Source organism: Hemitrygon akajei, chromosome 3 (assembly GCF_048418815.1).
Source record: "Hemitrygon akajei chromosome 3, sHemAka1.3, whole genome shotgun sequence".
NCBI lineage: Eukaryota > Metazoa > Chordata > Chondrichthyes > Myliobatiformes > Dasyatidae > Hemitrygon > Hemitrygon akajei.
Genome location: NC_133126.1, coordinates 83068680 through 83087198, shown reverse-complemented (window position 1 = coordinate 83087198; position 18519 = coordinate 83068680). Strand labels below are relative to the sequence as shown.

The 18519-nt window shown below is 40.6% G+C and overlaps 1 protein-coding gene across 5 annotated transcripts in view; it reads right to left on the bottom strand.

The window, feature by feature from the left end:
• The window catches only part of pcnx1 (pecanex 1), a 243376-nt gene that overhangs the window by 184183 nt on the left and 40674 nt on the right, over positions 1–18519 (bottom strand). For 3 of the 5 annotated variants that reach the window (XM_073040246.1, XM_073040248.1, XM_073040251.1), the window contains exon 2: positions 6288–6496. The exons of 1 other annotated variant lie outside the window; for it this stretch is intronic. In XM_073040246.1, the coding sequence (XP_072896347.1) occupies positions 6288–6496 (209 nt within the window). Of the gene's footprint in view, positions 1–6287; positions 6497–18519 lie in introns of those variants that run through there. One more of the 5 variants, XM_073040249.1, reaches the window with a different exon arrangement.

Genomic DNA, 18519 nt, shown 5'->3' with positions numbered 1-18519 from the left:
ATATTCTTGCAGACCAGCCAAGGGGGGGGGGGTTAATCAGACCGGAATACAGCGATACACAAAGAGGTTCCTATTCCCCAATTTAGTTTTCGTGGCTATCAGCACTTGCTTCTGTCCCGCTTGCTCACGTTTTTTCCACTCAAAAAAAACTCAACGGGTTTGTCTTTAAGTTCAGGGTGCTTGGACTAAAGGTACTGAAGCAGTTTTGATGGCTTCACTGCCTCATTAGACAGCCTCCAGGACCAAACTCCAGCTACCGCCCACCCGCCGCCTTGGCCAGGTGCGGCTGGTTGTAGGTGGCGTGAGAGGTAAAGGTAAGGGGTGGAGGTTCCCGTACTCGGGCCGTGGCGGTCGCAGTCCGGAGAGAGCGACCGAGCAAGGAATGCAACAGGGCGCTTGCCTGCATCCCCCCCACCCCAGCCCCCGTAGGCTTGGTAGGATCTATCAGCCAACAAAAGTTTGGCTGGAGGGATGACTTTCAGGTCACAGCGAGGTAGCTGCTCTACTAATTACGAAACCCTGAGCCCGAATTAGGTCATCTGCAAATATTTTAGCACCAGGTTCCCCATGAACATTCGGTGTGGTAAACAGGTTTAGAGGCGGCACCCATCTGACGCACTCCAGGCCAGGAGCATCAGCACTTCTCGCCAGCCGATTACCCAAGGCCAACCAGTGATCCCTGGTGCAAGGGTATCACAGCGTTTAGGCGACTGATGATCTTGCATGGGTAATTGCTTTGCGTGTATGATGACCTCGCGTGCGTTGAAGTTCAACAGTGGTCGTGACTGGGAATGAGGAAAGGTGTAGCTGACTCATATCGTTTCTTGTCGCCAAATCATATTGTTTCCTCGTGGCCCGGTAGCACATGCTTTGCAGCCTGGTGGTTGGGGACCACTGGCTTATAATTTCCTTTCTTCTGTCTCCCTCCCAACTTAGAGTGAAGTGACATTTACAATTTTCCAGTTCTCTGGAACTTCCCAGGATCTAGGGATTCTTAAAAGATCATTAATACTTCCACAATCTCTTCAGCTTCTTTCAGAACCCTGGTGTGTAGTCTATCTGGTCCAGGTGACTTGTGTATCTTCAGACCTTTAGCTTTCCAAGTACCACCACCTTAGTAATAGCAACTATACTCAATTCTACCCCTAATTCCCTCAAAACTCTGGCATACTGCTGGTGTCTTACAAAGTGAATATTGATGTAAAATAGTTAATCGGTTCATCTGCCATTTCTTCCCCCATTACTACCTCTCCAATATCATTTTCCGGCAGTCTGGTATCATTCCTGCCTCTTACTCTTTATATATCTGAAATCTTTTGGTACCCTCCTTTATATTATTGGCTGGTTTACCTACATACTTCATATTTTTCTCCTTATGACCTTTTAGTTGCCTTCTGTTGGTTTTTTAAAAACTTCCCAATCCTCTAACTTCCCATTAATTTTTGCTATATTATATACCTTCTTTTGCTTTCATGCTGTCTTTGACTTTCCTTGTCAGCCATTGTTGCCTTATCTTCACTTCAGAGATCCTTGTCTTTGAGGTATCTACCCGTGCCTTCAGAATTGCCCCTAAAAACTCCAGATATTGCTGTTCTGCCATCATCCCTGATAGTGTCCTCCTCCAATCAACTTTGGCCAGCTCCCCTCTCATGCCTCAGTAATTCCCTTCTACTCTACTGATATATGTGGCTTAATATTGACACATTTGACTTTATCTCCTCCCTCTCAAACCACAGGATGAATACCATATTATGATCACTGCCTCCTGAGGACTACTTTACATTAGGCTCACTACATTACACAACACCCAATAGAGATAATACACACAAAATGTTGAAGGAACTCAGCAGGCCAAGCAGCATCTATAGAAAAGGGTAAACAGTTAAGGTTTCGGGCTGAGACCCTTCAGGAACTGGAAAAAAGAGATTAGAAGTCAGAGTGAGAAGGTGGGGGGAAGAGGAGGAAGTAGTACAAGATGGGTGATAGGTGAAATTGGGGGAGGGGTGAAGTAGAGCTAGGAAGTTGATTGGTGAAAGGTACATGGCTGATAGGAGAGGATGGAAGGCCATGGAAGAAAAGGAAGGGGTAGGAGCAGCAGAGGGAGGTGATGGGCAGGTAAGGAGATGAACTGAAAGGGGGGGCAATTACCAGAAGTTCAAGAAATTGATGTTCATGCAATCATGTTGGAGGATACCCAGATGGAAATGTGTTGCTCCTTCAACCTGAGTATTCTCCTTGCAGCAGTAGAGGAGGACACAGATTGACATTCGGAATGGGAAGTAGAATTGAAATGGATGATCCTGTTTTTTCTGGCAGGTAGGTGCTCAGCAAAGCAGTCTCCCAATCTGTGTCTGGTCTCATCGATATACAGGAGGCCACACTGGCAGCACCTACCAGATACAGTAGGTGACCTTAACAGACTGTCAGGTGAAGTATCACCTCAACTGGATAGACTGTTTGGGGCCATGAATGGTGAGGGAGGAGGTGTGGCACATGTTCCTCTTGCAAGGATTAAGTGCCAAGAGAGAGATCAGTAGGGAGGGTGAACGGACAAGGGAGTTGCATAGGGAGCGATCGCTGTGGAAAGTAGAGGGGAGGGAACAGTGTACTTTGTGGTGGGATCCAGTTGGAGATGGTAGAAATCGGACAGAGGAACCCTATCCCTAGCGGAGTGGCGGGTGGATGGGGTGAGGGCAGACTTGTAAGAAATTGAAGAGATTCAGGTGAGGACAGCATTGATGGTGGAGGAAGGAAAGCCCTTTTCTTTGAAGGAGGATATCTCATTAGTTCTGAAATAAAAAGCCTCATCCTGAGAGCAGATGTGGCAGAGACAGAGGAATTGAGAGAAGAGTACGGCATTTTTACAAGTGAGGGGGTGGGATGAGATATAGTCCAGGTAGCTGTGAGAATCAGTGGATAAAATTCCTCTAGTGATAGAGATTGAGAAAGGTCAGGGAGCTGTCAGAAATAGACCAGGTAAGTTTGAGGGCAGGGTGGAAGTTGAAGTCTGAGTTCCGCATGGGTGCAGGATGCAGCACCAATGCAGTCGTCAATGTACCGTAGGACAAGCTGGGGAGCGATACTGGTGTAGGCTTGAAACATAATTCCATGTAATTGACATAAAGGCAGGCAGAGCTGAGACCCATGGGAGTGCCCATGGCTACACCTTTTGAAGGAAGTGGGAGGAACCAAAGGAGAAACTGGGTGATGACCACTTCTGCCAGACAGAGGAGTGGTGATGGAGGGGAACTGGTTGGGTCTGCTGTCAAGAAAGAAGCAGAGAGCTTTGAGTGAAAATAGTGAAAATGAGTCTACCATTGAGAATTGAAGATCCTTCACCAGGACTGGAAAAAGATAAGTCAGAGTAAGGTGGGTGGAGGAGAGGAAATATTACAAGTTGGCAAGTGATGGGTGAAACCAGGTGTGGGAAAAGGGATGAAGTAGAGCTGGGAAGCTGATTGGTGAAAGATGAAGGACTAGAGAAGGGAATTGACAGGAGAGGGTAGAAAACCATGGAAGAAAGGGAAGGGGAAGGAACACCAGAGGGAGGTGATCGACAAGTGTGGAGAGAAAGTGAGCGGGAAACGAGAAAGGGGAATGAAGAAAGAGGGGACAATTACTGGAAGTTCGAAGTTGATGTTTGTGCCATCATGTTGGAAGCTATCCAGATGGAGATGTTGCTCCTCCAACCCGAATGGCCTCATCGTGGCAGAAGGGAAGGCCGTGGACTGGTGTGCCGGAATGAGAAATAGAATTGAAATGGATGGTCACCAGGAGACCCACCTTTTCTAGTGGACGGAGGATAGATACTCATCAAAATGGTCTCCCAATCTACATCGGGTCTCACTAATATAAGCAGGCGCGTGAGGGCAGTGTTGATGGTGAAGGAAAGCCCCTTGTGTGATTCTACTCATTATGGCAAGTACAAAAATGACAGTTTAATAATTGCCTCCATCAGGAAAAAAAACTAGAATCACACCTCTGAATTCCCCAAAATATAAACTAAAAATTAAAACATTTCACCTTCTTGGGCAGGAAATGTTAACTCCTTGACTCAGACACAAAAGAGATGCATTATACTTTAATCTTAAAAAAAGAATATCTAATATCTGAGATAAAATTTGAGCATTGCTACTGTTGATCACTGCTAAGTCCAGAGAATTGTTGAAAGTTTCAATTATCAGAGCATTTTATAGATCAAAACAACTACAATTTGATGGACGTCCATGAATTGTGATCCTCAAATATTTCTATTGATCATATAAAATACCTTGGTACTGGTTAACACGAAATTGTTATTAAAATCAACAGTTTGCAGACCAAAATCTGTTACTGTTCACAAACAATGGCAGAGCATAAGACAAACTTATACAGTACCATTTTTTTCCCTAAAAGGACCGATGATATTAGGTACTAATATCAGAACACGTGCCCTCCAATCTCAAACACTACTGAATAAACATAAGCCAAATCAGCCAGAATCCACATTAAATAGCAGGGCATTGTTTTGCTTACAGTCAAACATTGTGCTAAAACTATTCTCCCATTTCATGGAAAGATGGAAATGTTACAACACAACTCTTTGAGGGTACTCTTGCTTTCACTGAAACTATCTGTTCCAATTGCACCTTCCTACTCTTCCCATAATGCAAGACATTTTGTGCCTGACAGCTCAAGTAGATGAGAATGTTCTTTGGCACTATTTAGAGAGCTGAGAGTACACCCAGTGTCTTGAACCAAATTAAAAGCCAAATTAAAAACCAAATTTGTTTCATTTATTTGTGGGACCATTATATAAATATAAACTACCATGTGGGAATCTTTCAGATGCAATTCACTGAATGTGAGGTGCTTTGTATGTCATATTACAAAGTATTTCAATTTGGAATAGTTATTTAATTCCCTCTTAAATGTGCTAATTGATTTAGGTCTTATTCTAGTATTCAAATCTTTCTACACTTGAAAAACCTTCCAAGTCCAAGATAACTTGCAATATATGGGACTGAAAACAGCCAACATCAAAACCTAGTAAGGTAACTTCTTGCAGTCATTTTAAGAACATAAACCAAGACAAATTTGATCACTCCAAGGAAAGTAAATTAACTTTGTACTGGCTTTACCCAATTATAATACTGAAATATACCAAAAGGAAACTGCTGGACTGAAATATTTCATTATAATTCTTGCACCAAAGCTAAACAGAATTCATTATGGAGGTTTATCGAGTTAATGGCTAATAATAAATCATACTGATTCTCATTTCAAAGTCAACTTGTGAGCCTAGCTGTCCAAGACAATCTTCTCTCATCAACATTTTACCTATGTCTTTTAATCAGTTTTAAATCAACACTTATCCAACCTATATTTTTTAATCAAAATTTTAATTTGTTTTCCTGGATGCATTTGCCACATTTCCCTTAATTATTTATTCAAATAATGATCGAAAGTTTGCTTAGTTGCATGTTAACTTAAAAGATCCCTGGCATTATTTGAAGTGGTGAACAGTTCTTATCCTGACTAACAAGCATCTGTCAACAAATGCCACTGACTATGTAAGCATAACTATCCAGCAAAGAATGTGTCCTTCTACCTGTCAAATACATTAGCTAAACATCAAAATGAACTTAATGTGTGAGATACTCAAGGACATCTATAGGAAATGAACATAATTTTTTCCTCACCATGTGAACTTGCAGCTATAAAACAGGCCAAGCTATATAACATCAAAGTTTATTTATCAAAATAAACCACTAATCAATTATTGAGAAAATCAACATGTATTTTGTTGCTGCGGAGAATGGACAGTCACTGCTGAAGCCCTTGGTCAACAAAATTGTAGTCTACCTTGACAATACAGAAAGTTCACAAGGTTATTCATCACATGAGCAACTCTTAATTTGCCTCACAAACTAACTTGAAATCATCCTCATAGCCTTTATTGCTTTAAAAATTCCTGTTTTAAAACCATTTAAAAAGATTCACTGATTTCTTTTTGGTGTTCACAGTCAAATTATGGGTCACAAATATACTTTGGAATACAGAAAATTAATATATAAATGATTTGAAGATCAAGTCTCATGAAGTCGTAGACCCGGTATTAATAAATTATTTGAACCTATTTGGTGTATAAACAATCAAGTTATTAGTAAAGATCTTTACACTGAATCATTACTGGACTCCTAAGATTATCAAGAGCCAAAGGAAAATAGTTACTGCAAACAGGGTGTAATTAAAAAGCAGCATTTTTGAATGACTGGTATCAGGCACACACTTTGTCACTCACTCACCCTGGTCCACTGCTATTATTTCTTCTGGAGGGGCCATCTTGCTGTTCAGTTTTTGTATGTCTTTCAGTTACCTCACTGTTGCTTTGATGCACTATCTCCCCTTCATCCAGGGCGCGGTGTAACCGATAGTTCACTGCTTTAAGTACAATAAATACAGCTGCTATGACAGCACTGTAGCTTCCAACAATGATCATGCTTGAAGGAAGGGCCTGCAAGAGGAGGAAATGCATATAAAATGTCAAGAGACCAGGCACTAAGATGAGTATTTAAAATAAACGAAAGCCACCATTTATTTTGTATCCATTGTCTCCAGTTATCTACTTTCTTTGAAATTTTCTCTGTCAGGAGTAAAGATGGGGAGGGTGGGACGAGCAGCCCAGGCCCACCTTTCTATCCACCTAGAAACAAACCGTAAAATTATTCAGAGCAATGAACAGAAAATGCTGGAGGAACTCGGGTCAAGCAGCAACTGTGAAGAGAAATAAACAGTCAACATTATTCTCTCCCATTCTTCTTCCTGTTTGTCACACTGGTGACTTGATTCAATCATTTGCACCAAAGAAATAAAAGAAACTAATGCATCATCCTCTTGCTCACTGTACTCCTGTGCTTATTCTATGTCGGGAGTGTGAAAACAAGGTTCTACTACAATTCAGAATTAACCTCAATAAGGGGGATTCTAAAACAGATGTTCTAATGACCAGAGATCAATTCTGGAGAATGTCTGCAAAAACATCCATTATAGTGAAAAGTCTATTTGCTTTCTAGATTATTGGTTAATATTCATTCTTACTACTATATGATTTGTAAACAAATACAATCTACCATTTTATATATCTATTGGACAATATTCCCTTGATTTTTTTCCCCCTCAAATACTGCTTAGGAATTCAAAATGCTGAAGCCAAATTATCCAACATTTTGTAATGCTCTGGTTTTCCAGCATCTGCAGTTTCTTCGGTTTGATTTGCAAGCCAAATTATATTGCCAGAACAAAAATCAGAAATATCACAAACAAGAGACAAAATATAGAGCTTACTGAAGAAAGCTGTAACTACTTTTGTTTATAATAATTGTGGATGATTTGCATGATATGTAAATATATGATGGGTAAAGTTTAACATACTATTTGTTGTGTGGGAATCAAAAGGTTGAGCATGGTGCAAATAGTGTTGTGAGCAACATATATTTCAATGCAAGAAATATCATAGGAAACGTGGATGAGCTCAGGGCATGGATCACATCTGGAATTATGATTTTGTAGCCATTAGAGGCTTGGTTGCAGGAGGGACAGGACTGGTAGCTTGATACTCCAGGGTTACGTTGTTTTTAGATATGACAGAACAGGGGGCTAATGGGGCTATACTACAGACCACCCAAGAGTCCTAGGGATTTAGAGAAACAAATTTGTAAAGAGATCGCAGACTTGCAAGAAACGCAAGGTTGTTTAAACATTAGGTGGCTTAACTTTCCACATTGACTGGGAATTTCATACTATAAAAGGACTAGATGGAATAGTGTTTGTCAAATTTATTCAGGAAAGTTTCCTTTGTTAGTACGTAGAAGTTCCAACAAGGTGTAATACTGGATCTGCTATCCAGGAATAAGACAGGGCAGGTGACATAGCTTATGTAGGGGAACATTTTGCATGCAGTGACCACAATGCCATTTGTTTCAAAGTAAATTTGCAAAAAAAGGGTCAGTCCACGAGTTGAGATTCTAAATTGGAGAAGGGCCAATTTTGATTATATCAGAAAGGATCTGGCAAATGTGGATTAGTACAGGCTGTATTTCTGGCAAAGGTGTACTTGGTAAGCAGTAGGCCTTCAAAAACCAAATTTTGAGAGTACAAAGTCTGTATGTGCTATCAGAATGAAAGATAAAGATAATAAGTGTAGGGAACCTTGACTTTCAAGAACTATTGAGGCCCTGGTTAAAAGAAAAAAGGTACATAGCAGGTATAGTCAAGCAGGAACAAATGAGATGCTTATGGAATACAACAAATGCAGGAACACTTAAAGAAATCAGGAAGGCTAAAAGAAGGCATGAGGTTGCTCAGCAGACAAGGTGAAGAAGAATCCTAAGGGATTCTACAGATGTTAAGAGCAAAAAGATTGCAAGGGACAAAATTGATCCTCTAGAAAATCAGAATAGTGATCCATGTGTGGAACAAAAACAGATCGAGGAGATCTTGAGTGAATTATTTGCATCTATATTTACTCAGGAGACAGACAGTCCACAGAAGTGAAACAAAGTGGCATCAACTTCATGGACCCCGTACAGATTAAAGGAGGAAGTGTTTGCTATTCTGGCAAAAATCAGGGTGGATAAATCCCCAGGACCCGACAAGGTGTTCCCTCAGACACTATGGGAGGCACATGTAGAAATTGCTGGGGCCCTAGCCAAAATATTTAAAATATCTTTAGAGACAGAAGTACCGGAGGATTGGAGGATTGACAATGTTCTTCTGCTTAGAAAAACGATCAAACATAAACCAACAAAACATGGGCCAGTGAGTCTCCCATCAGTTGTGGGAAGTTCAAAGGTTCATTTTACGATCAAAGTATGTATCCAGAATACAACTGAGATTAGTCTTCTCCAGATAGCCATAAAATATAGAAAAACATAGAAGTGAGTGGTAGGTCATGTCTAACCAATCTGTTGTACCAAGTTTTTCAAGGAAGTTACCAAGAAAGTGGATGAAGGCAAGGTAGTGGATGTTGTCTACATGGACTTTAGAAAGGCATCTGACAAAGTCCCACATGAGAGACATGAGAGGTTGGTCAAGAAGGTTCAGTCACTCAGCATTCAGAATGAGATAGTAAATTGGATTAAATATTGGCTTCATGGGTGAAGTCAGAGTGGTAGTAAAGGATTGCCTTTGACAGGTGGCCTGTGACTAGTGGTGTACCACAGAGATTGGTGCTGGGTCCTTTGTTATCATCTATGTCAGTGAGCTGGATGATAATGTGGTTAACTGGATTTGGGGTGTAGTGGATAGTAAGGAAGGTTAGCATGGCTTGCACAGATCTGCATCAGCTGTAAAATGGGCTGGAAAATGGCAGAATTTAATGCAGATCAGTGAGATTTTGCACTTCAGTAGGACCAACCAGGTTAGGTTTTACACAGTGAACGGTAGGGCACTGAGAAGGGATCTTGGAATGCAGGTCCATAATTCTTTGAAAGTGGTGTCAGAGGTAGATAGGATCATAAAGAAAGTGTTTGGCACGTTGGCCTTCATGTATCAATGTACTGAATACATCGAGATGGGATGTTATGTTGAAGTTGTATAAGACGGTGAGGCCTAATTTTGAGTATTGTGTGCTATTTTGGTCACCTACCTACAGGGAAGATGTAAACAATGTTGAAAGAATAGAGAAAATTTACAAGGATGTTGCCAGGTATGAATGACCTGAGTTGTAAGGAAAGACTGAAAAGGTTAGGGCTGTATTCTTTTGAATGTTAATGATTGAGAAATTTGATAGAGATATACAAAATTGAGGGGTATAGATAGGGGAAATGCAAGTTTTTTCCTCTGAAGCTAGCTGGGACTACAACCAGAGGTCATGGGTTAAGGGTGAAAGGTGAGAAGTTTAAGAGGAACACAAGGGGAAATTTCTTCACTCAGAGGGTCGTGACAGTGTGAAATGAACTGCCAGCACAAGTTGTGCAAGCAAGCTCTACTTCAACATTTAAGAAGTTTCGATAGGTACATAGATGAAAGGGGTATAGATGGCAGTGGTCCGGGTGCAGGTTGTTAGGAATAGGCAGTTTAAATGGTTTGGACATGGACTAGATGGGTCAAAGGGCCTGTTTCTGTGCTGTACTCCATGACTCTAAATAGACTGAGCTGATGTATATTTTTTTAAAAAAACCTTGATGAGAAACAATATAAGGATAATTAAACTAAGTTTAATTTGCTGCCTAGAATTCATAAAATGAAAGCAAGAAATAGTCAGTTACACAGCAGAGGAGCACTTAGCCCACTGCCTCTGTCAATGATCATGCCTATCTATAAAAATTCCACTTGCCTGCATTAATTCCATCTCTTGTCTTGCTCAATCAAGTATATCTGTCTGAATTCCTGCCTTTACTACCTCCTGTCAAGTCATTACAGACGCTAGCTACACTGTTTGGAGAACTTATCCCTCCTATCTCCTTTGAACCTCCTGCCCTTGCCTTAAACTGTTCTCTAAACTTCTGTAGGAAAGAAATTGAAATTGTATTTAAGTTGTATTTAGCTTAGTTACAAGAAGAAACAAGCCAGCAATAATCTGCCCTCTTGCATCAATTGCTTGACATTTTCATCTTTCACTCTTGAAATACCAACTGATCTCAATTCCTACCAATCTCATTCAATCCACCCAGTTCAAATTGTCAGAGATAACAGTGAAGAGATTTCACAAAGTAGCACTAAAATGAGGCAATCACTTCACACCAAAAGGTAGCTTGCATCTCGTATAACAGCTTTGGTCACCAGAGGATGACTAAGAAATCACTATTATTTCTTAAATGTTTGGCAATTTGCTCTGGGATTTTATAACTTTAGGTTGTTGTTTTGGGCTTTAAAAAAAAACAATCCTGAAAGATAAGAAATTCTGTCTGCTTACATACACTGATTTATTCCTTGCTGACAACCTGTGGCAAAGAAGCAGAATTTACCATTACATTTTTTGTGGCTATTGCATATGACTTTCAAAAAAAAAATGCATACGAATGACCTAGTTAACTTCTCTAGAGTCAGAAATAAAAGCATCAGTAAAAGTGTAGGTGAAAATGGAGAGCAAAAGTATAGGGTGAGCCACAGGGAGAAAAGCGTAAAACCAAGCAGATAAGACTGGCAATCACCACAAAGTTGTATTTTAGTCAAAAACAGACAATCTACTTATGCAAAATGTTATAAACAGCAAGAATACATGACAAAGGTAACGGCTCTGGATCACTCAATTGAGTAGTAAGCAATAATTCAATTAAGCAGAATGTACAGGAGATTAACAGATAGATCAGCAAGGGTTACCAGCCAGCCGAGCCTCTCACCATTAATCTGATCAACTAGAGCGACCTGGAGGTAAATGCTATAAATAGATCAGCTTGACTGTGAACAAAAGGAAGAAATTTTCACCAAGAAAGATCATGGCACATCACATGGATGGGGGCACAACAAGCTTAATTTCTTTGATAGCCACTTACTTTAAGGTTAACATATAACAAATACAAATTGTTAGTCTTCTAAGTTCAATTTATTGTCAAAGTACATGTGTCACCATATACAGTTGGCCCTCCTCATCCGCGGGGGATTGGTTCTGGGACGCCCCACGGATACCAAAAAACGTGGATGCTCAAGTCCCTTATTTAACCTGTCTCAATGCAGTGCTCTTTAGGACCCAGCGGAACCCCGGACTTTATTTAACATATTTGTGCTGGACATTAGACCTGGCGGCGCAGCTCTGAATCCGTAGTGTTTCTGTTCACGAAAATAATCACGATTGAAAATAAGGTGGAAGTAATAAAGCGATCGGAAAGAGGTGAAACGCCATTGGTCACTGGAAAAGCGTTAGGCTGCAGTCGGTCAATGATCGGAACAATTTTAATGGAGCATGTGAAAGGCCCTGCCCCAGTGAAAGCTACAATTATTACTAAGCAACGCAGTGGTTTAATTATTGAAATACGTATGTTTCTTAAGTGTTTTATATGCATAGAAAGGTAAAATATGTACTATATACTAAGAAAAACATTTGACTAACTGACACTAAATGATACCAGCTGTACCTGTTCTGACTTCAAATCCGACTTAAAGACAGACTCAGGAATGGAACTCATTTATAACCCGGGGACTGCCTGTACTTTTAAGTCATTTCTAGATTACTTATAATACCTAATACAATGTAAATACTATGTAAATAGTTGTTATACTGTGTTGTTTAGGGAATAATGACAAGAAAAAAGTCTGTGCATGCTCAAACAACGAGTGCTGGAGAGAGAACTTCTGGGTTTTCCCAATCCACAGTTGGTTGAATCTGCGCATGCGGAATCCACGGATATTGAGGGCCGACTGTACTACACTGAGATTCGTTTTCTTGCAATTTTAAAAGTATGGTACATATCCTGCAGAACGTTGCCATGGTTTACTGGTGCCATCTTGTCAAAGATGTCTTTGACAAACATCTTAAGAAAAAAATGAACTTGCTTTTGTAATAATAGGTTTATATGCAAAATATTAATTGGTATATATCTGCCAGAACATTTAATAAGAAAATTGAAAAGAAACCAAACAGCAAACCAAAATAATGCCTGTGAAATATCTGAAATCATTGCTCATGCTAGGATCAAATGAATCACAGGACAAAAGGATCAAGGTTTACTTTTCAATTATCCTGGCAGTTTTATTTTATTTTGCCATGATGAAAGGCATTGATAGTGTGGACAGTCAGAGGCTTTTTCCCAGGGCTGAAATGGCTAACATGAGAGGGCAGAGTGTTAAGGTGCTTGAAAGTAGGTACAGAGGAAATGTCAGGGGTAAGTTTTTTTTATGCAGAGAGTGGTGAGTGCATGGAATGGGCTGCCAGCAACAGTGGTGGAGGTGGTTACGACAGGGTCTTTTAAGAGACTCCTGGATAAGTACATGGAGCTTAGAAAAATAGAGGGTGTTGGGTAACTCTAGGTAATTTCTAAGGTAGGGACATGTTCGGCACAGCTTTGTGGGCCGAAGGGCCTGTGTTGTGCTGTAGGTTTTCTATGTTTCTATGATAAAAGAACTTGCAACTAAACAAAGTAATCAATGTCTATGAATTTGTCTGCAACAGACCCAAAAATAAGTCAATGAAAATCATCTGGGAGTATGGAACTTTGTGCAAAACTGTTTCAAAGTCACCTTTTGCATTTCAAGTATACAACAGCTTCCATAACAATGTCTAAAATTATTTAACATATTTCTAAATACATCTAATTTTGACTTGGTTCTAATTTACGTAAGATAGCACTGGGCTCAATTTTAGTTTTCTTTAGTGTTTTTTTGGGGTTTGTGGAGATGTTTTTGGGTACAGAGGGAGGGATTTAGGGATCAGGTTAAGGTTCAAGGGACGTTGGAGGACAGGCTTTCAAGTTAAAGGGCAGTGACAAACATGAGACATTCATGGACCTCCAGGGTCAGTGAGTTGTCTGATGAGTCCCCGGGTTGGTGAATCTGTGAGACTAAAGTTCGGAGCCAAGTATGCCGGGTCCCACATGGGCAACGCTAGAGTTCAAGACCTGGTGCTCCAACTGGTAGGACTTGTGGTCAAGGCTGAAAATTGAGGCAAGATGGTTAAGTCCAGGAGTCAAAAAGCTTGGATGGGGTCTACAAATCTGAGTCCACTGTGGTACTCAAAGGCTCAATACCTCCCTGTCCATGGCTGAATCAGTCTGAATCCAATCTGTTGGAGGTTGTAGAACAGAAATTAGAGGACTGTGTATGTGGGTGGGAAGGAGGAATAGAGCTTGTTTTGCAATTGTTGTTTTGTTGCTTGTTTTGTGTTCTGTATTGTTCTGCTAGCATTGAGGGCAGGCTATGCAGAAATGTGTGGCAACACTTCCAGGCTTCCCCCAGCATGTGTTGGTTGCAATAAAAATTATGCATTTCACAGTATGTTTTAAAGTACACGTGATATATAAACTTTAATAAACTTTGGGGGTGCATTCAGTGGCTTGAATTATAGTAGCAATGCAAGGATTGTTCTGGAGAGGACATTTTACTTAATTTCTTTATTTCACTATTACCATTTTAAAAAGTTCAGAGAATGATTACCAATGGTACGTGTTGTATAAATATCCCTCATTAATCAACATACTGCCAAACTTCTCAGCCAGTTTAAAATTTTAGCTAAAAAGAAAAACTGATGTTGTTCAGTAACTATTGCTAAGCTGAGTTCTACATCTGTATATAGCTTAATGGAATTAAACCACTGCTAAACATCCATCAAGGACGCTTAATGTTCCAAACCTAGACCACATGTTGGGAAATCTAGCTGCCTCCTGTATGGAGGTAGGAAGACAATAGCTGGATGATCAAAGAACAAGGCACCAGTAAAGACCGAGGTTGTGGGAGGCAGAGGAGTGGCTACAGGATTGTTGACAGTCGGTGGACTCGGCCTAAATGAATATACCATGATTGTCACAGACTTTTTAAAGGCACGTGGGTGAGTGTCCACAAAATCTCTTGCAGCCTTCTCCAATCTGCAGGAAAAGCTCTCCCCACTAAGCAAATCTACAAGAAGCACTGCCACAAGAAAGTAGGATCCATCACTGAAGATTCCCACCATCCAGGCAATGCTCGCTCAAAGTAAAGTCAATGGAATCATATACATGTAACCCTCTCACCGTGGCTCACAATAAACTAGGCTCATTAGCTAACTCTAGCTAACAGCCATGTGACACAATATTGCAAGGGCAATGGTGAGAAGGCCACCTTCAAACAATAATCCGGTTTCAACCAAATAAGAAAGTTCAAATGTTCTGTTGAGAGAACGGAAACTACAGTGAATGCTGTATAAATACTGCCCCATTCAAAATTATTGTTCACCAGGGAAAATGGATCTTCCACCAGCGTAATAGAGTGGAAGTAACAAACAGTTAATAGAAAAGGGCCTATCACAGTAAAACCAATCTAAATGTTGAAGCTTGTTTCCAGATAGTTGGGTGCTTCACTTTAAATACTCACGCACTGAACCCATGGTTTGTGTGAACACTAGCCATAGTTCAAGCATTCCTCAAAGACCATTACAGACTAATGGTCTAGCTCAGAAGTATGGGCACTCCCTCCTTGTAACCATTCACTTGCACAAAGCACATTTTCATACAGGGTCTCTCCTTCGGCCAGGGTCCTACCAACATCTTCCCTTGTGCTCTTCTCTGCATCCCCTTCCTCCTATCCCTGCCAACCAAAGACCCAAAGTCAACCCACTGTCTCCAGGAAGTCTGATGCCATCGAAGTCTCTTGACTGTTTCACGGCATCCCGCTGGACAGAATGTTATCAAGACAAACCCGACTGACTGACACAGCATTATTAAGCTGTGCAAACAACTGTCTATCTTGACAAAAACCAAAACACTGAACTTTGAAGCTTAATTAACAGAACACTGCGTTTTACAGAAAAGCTACAGAAAAATAGAACACTTAACAGTATAACATTACAATAAAACATGTTTTTAACCAGGGCATTGCATACAGTACTGTGCAGAAGTCTTGGGCATGTATACATAGCAAGGGTATCTAGACTTTTGCACATTACTGTATAACCTTGAGGTTCATTTTCTTGCCAGCATACACAGTAAACCTAACAATAGAATCAATGAGAATGTACCCCAATAAGACGTACAAACAACCAATGTGCAAAAGACAAAACTGAATATAATAATAAATTAAATAAGCAATAAATATCAAGAACATGGAAGTCCTTCAAAGTGAGTTGCTGGGTTGTAGGAACAGTTCAGTGTTGGGGCGAGTGAAGTTGAGTAAAGTTATTCCCATTGGTTCAAGAGCCTGATGGTTGAGGTTAAAAACTATTCCTGCAGCTGGTGCTGTGGGTGCTTAGGCTCCTAATGGCAGCAGTGAGAACACAGTGTGGCCTGGATGGTGAGTGTCCTTGATGGATGCTGTTTTCCTGCAACAGTGTTCTGTATACATGAGCTCAATGGTGGGGAGAGCTTGACCCATGATGGACTGGGCCATGTCCACTACTTTTTATTGAAGGATTTTCTGTTCAAGGATGTTGGTGTTTCCATACCAGGCAGCGATGCAACCAGTCAGTACACTCTCCTCCACACAGATGTCAAAGTTTATCAAAGTTTTAGATGTCATGCCAAATATTTGCAAACATCTAAAAGTACTGGTGCTGCTTTACAGATAAATCACCTGGGTATATAAAATGATGAAGGGCTTTTTCCCAGGGCTGAAATGGTTAACACGAGGGGACATAGTTTTAAGGTGCTTGGAAGTAGGTACAGGGGAATGTCAGAGGCAAGTTTTTCACTGGTGGGTGCATGAAATGTACTGCCAGTGATGGTGGTAGAGGCTCTTAGATACATGGAGCTTGGAAATAGAGGGCTATGAGTAGGGAAATTCTAGGCAGTTTCTAGAGTAGGTTACTTGGTCGGTACAACATTGTAGGTTGAAGAGCCTGTAATGTGCTATGGATTTCTATGTTTTATTTAATGGCATTTGCATGCTGGGCCCAGGGTAGATACTCTGAAATGATGAGAGGAATTTGCAGTTGCTGAACCTCCCTATCTTTAATCCCCTGATGAGGACTGGCTCATGAACTCAATAACCAGCTGCTTGGTCTTGCTGACATTGAGTAAGAGGTTGTTATTGTGGCACCACTAAGCCAGATTTTCAATCTTCCTCCTATATACTAATTCGTCACCACCTTTTATTAGTAAATGACAGCGGAGTCATCAGGAAATTTAATTTGCTTAGCCTCAGTCATGAGTATACAGTAGGGCAGGGGGCTAAGCACACAGTCTTCTGGTACACCTGAGCTGATGGAAATTGTGGAGGAGATGTTTTTGTCAATCTGAACTGAATGGAGTATGCAAGTGAGGAAATCACTTCTTGCTGCTGCCACTGGGAAAGGGGTACAGAAGCCTTGGGTCCCACACCACCAGGTTCAGAAACAGTTAATACTCTTCAACCATCAGGCCTCTGAACCGCATGGATAACCTCACTCAACACTGAACTGATTCCGTAACTTGTGGACTCACTTTCATGACTCTAAAACTCATGTTCTCTGTATTATTTATTATTATTTTCACTTTCTTTTGGTATTTGCCCAGTGTTGTCTTTTGTGCATTGATTGTCAGGCTTTGTATAATTTTTACAGATTTGTGTTGTATTTGTTCTGAGAATGCCTGCAAGAAAATGGCTCTCAGGGTGGTATATGTTTACATATGTACTTGGATATCAAATTTGCTTTGAACTTTGAAATAGCAAAAGCTGCCACCATTATTCTCCTAAATAAAGCCTCTTGCTCTGAAGCCTTTGCAATTACTCCCTCATCTCTTACCACCCTTCTTTAAGTCTTTAAAACATTGCTGCCTTGCAAATATTGCCCCAAACTCTGGGGTAGTATTCACTTCACCAGATGCTGAGAAAACTACATAAATGACTTGCTTGGCTCTGCAACACTTCCAATATGATTTGCTTTCTGTAGGTGATCCTTGAAAAATGTTATCAAGCAAATTGCATATCCAGTGAGAATAACGGATTCTCAGAGGCAGGAGATTAAGTGCTGACTGCCATTTAACTTTTTTTCAGCATGAATGAAAAATGAACAAAGAATGAGATACCAGTAGATGCAGATAAATTTGCATAAATCTTAAGTTATTTTGAGGGTATGACAATTAATACACATCACATCTAAGCAATTAAAAGTAATAAGTAGAACGGATCTATAATTCTACAAGTTCAGAAAAATGAGAGGTAACTTGGGGGGGCAAGGGAGGCATTACTCAGGAACTTGGGTCATCATTTTAGCATTCAAATGAGGGGAATAACTTCTTTACCCAGGCTGTGAATTTTTGGTATTCCCTATCCTTCAAGATCAAGATTTTTCAGCCCCAAAGAAAACGAGGAATGTTGGGACTGATTTGCAACGTGCACTTCATCTTGCTAAAAGTTTGAGTAGATTTTGGGCATACTATCGCAAATTATTTTGTTTTAAAAAGAAAACTGAGGTTTTAGAGCAGTTGGCATTGGAGGACAGATCAGAATCAACCTCAGGTTTGCTGATGACATTGATGGGCTGACAGGAAGTGCGGATGAATTGGCCTGTCCTGTGAACTGTCTGGATGATACATCTACCAGATATGGCATAGAGATTAGCGCAGAGAAAATCAAGCTGATGAGAAACAGTGAGGAGCCAATCACAACAAAAAACAGTCAGTGGACTGTCAAACGGTTTAAATATCTTGGTGCCATCATCAACCAAGAAGGATCAAAGCCTGAAGTCCTTCCAAGGACAGCCCAAACAACAGCAATGTTGGCTAAACTAAAAATAATCTGGAGGGACAATAACATCGCTTGCAGATCCAAGTTGAAACTCCTACATGCACTTGTGCTCTCCATCTACTTGTACGCATGCAAATCATGGACTCTGACAGCAGAACTGCAAAAGACGATCCAGGCAGTAGAAATGAGATGCTTCAGAAGTATCTCCTATACAGACCCTGTTACAAACGACGAAGTACAAAGAACCAT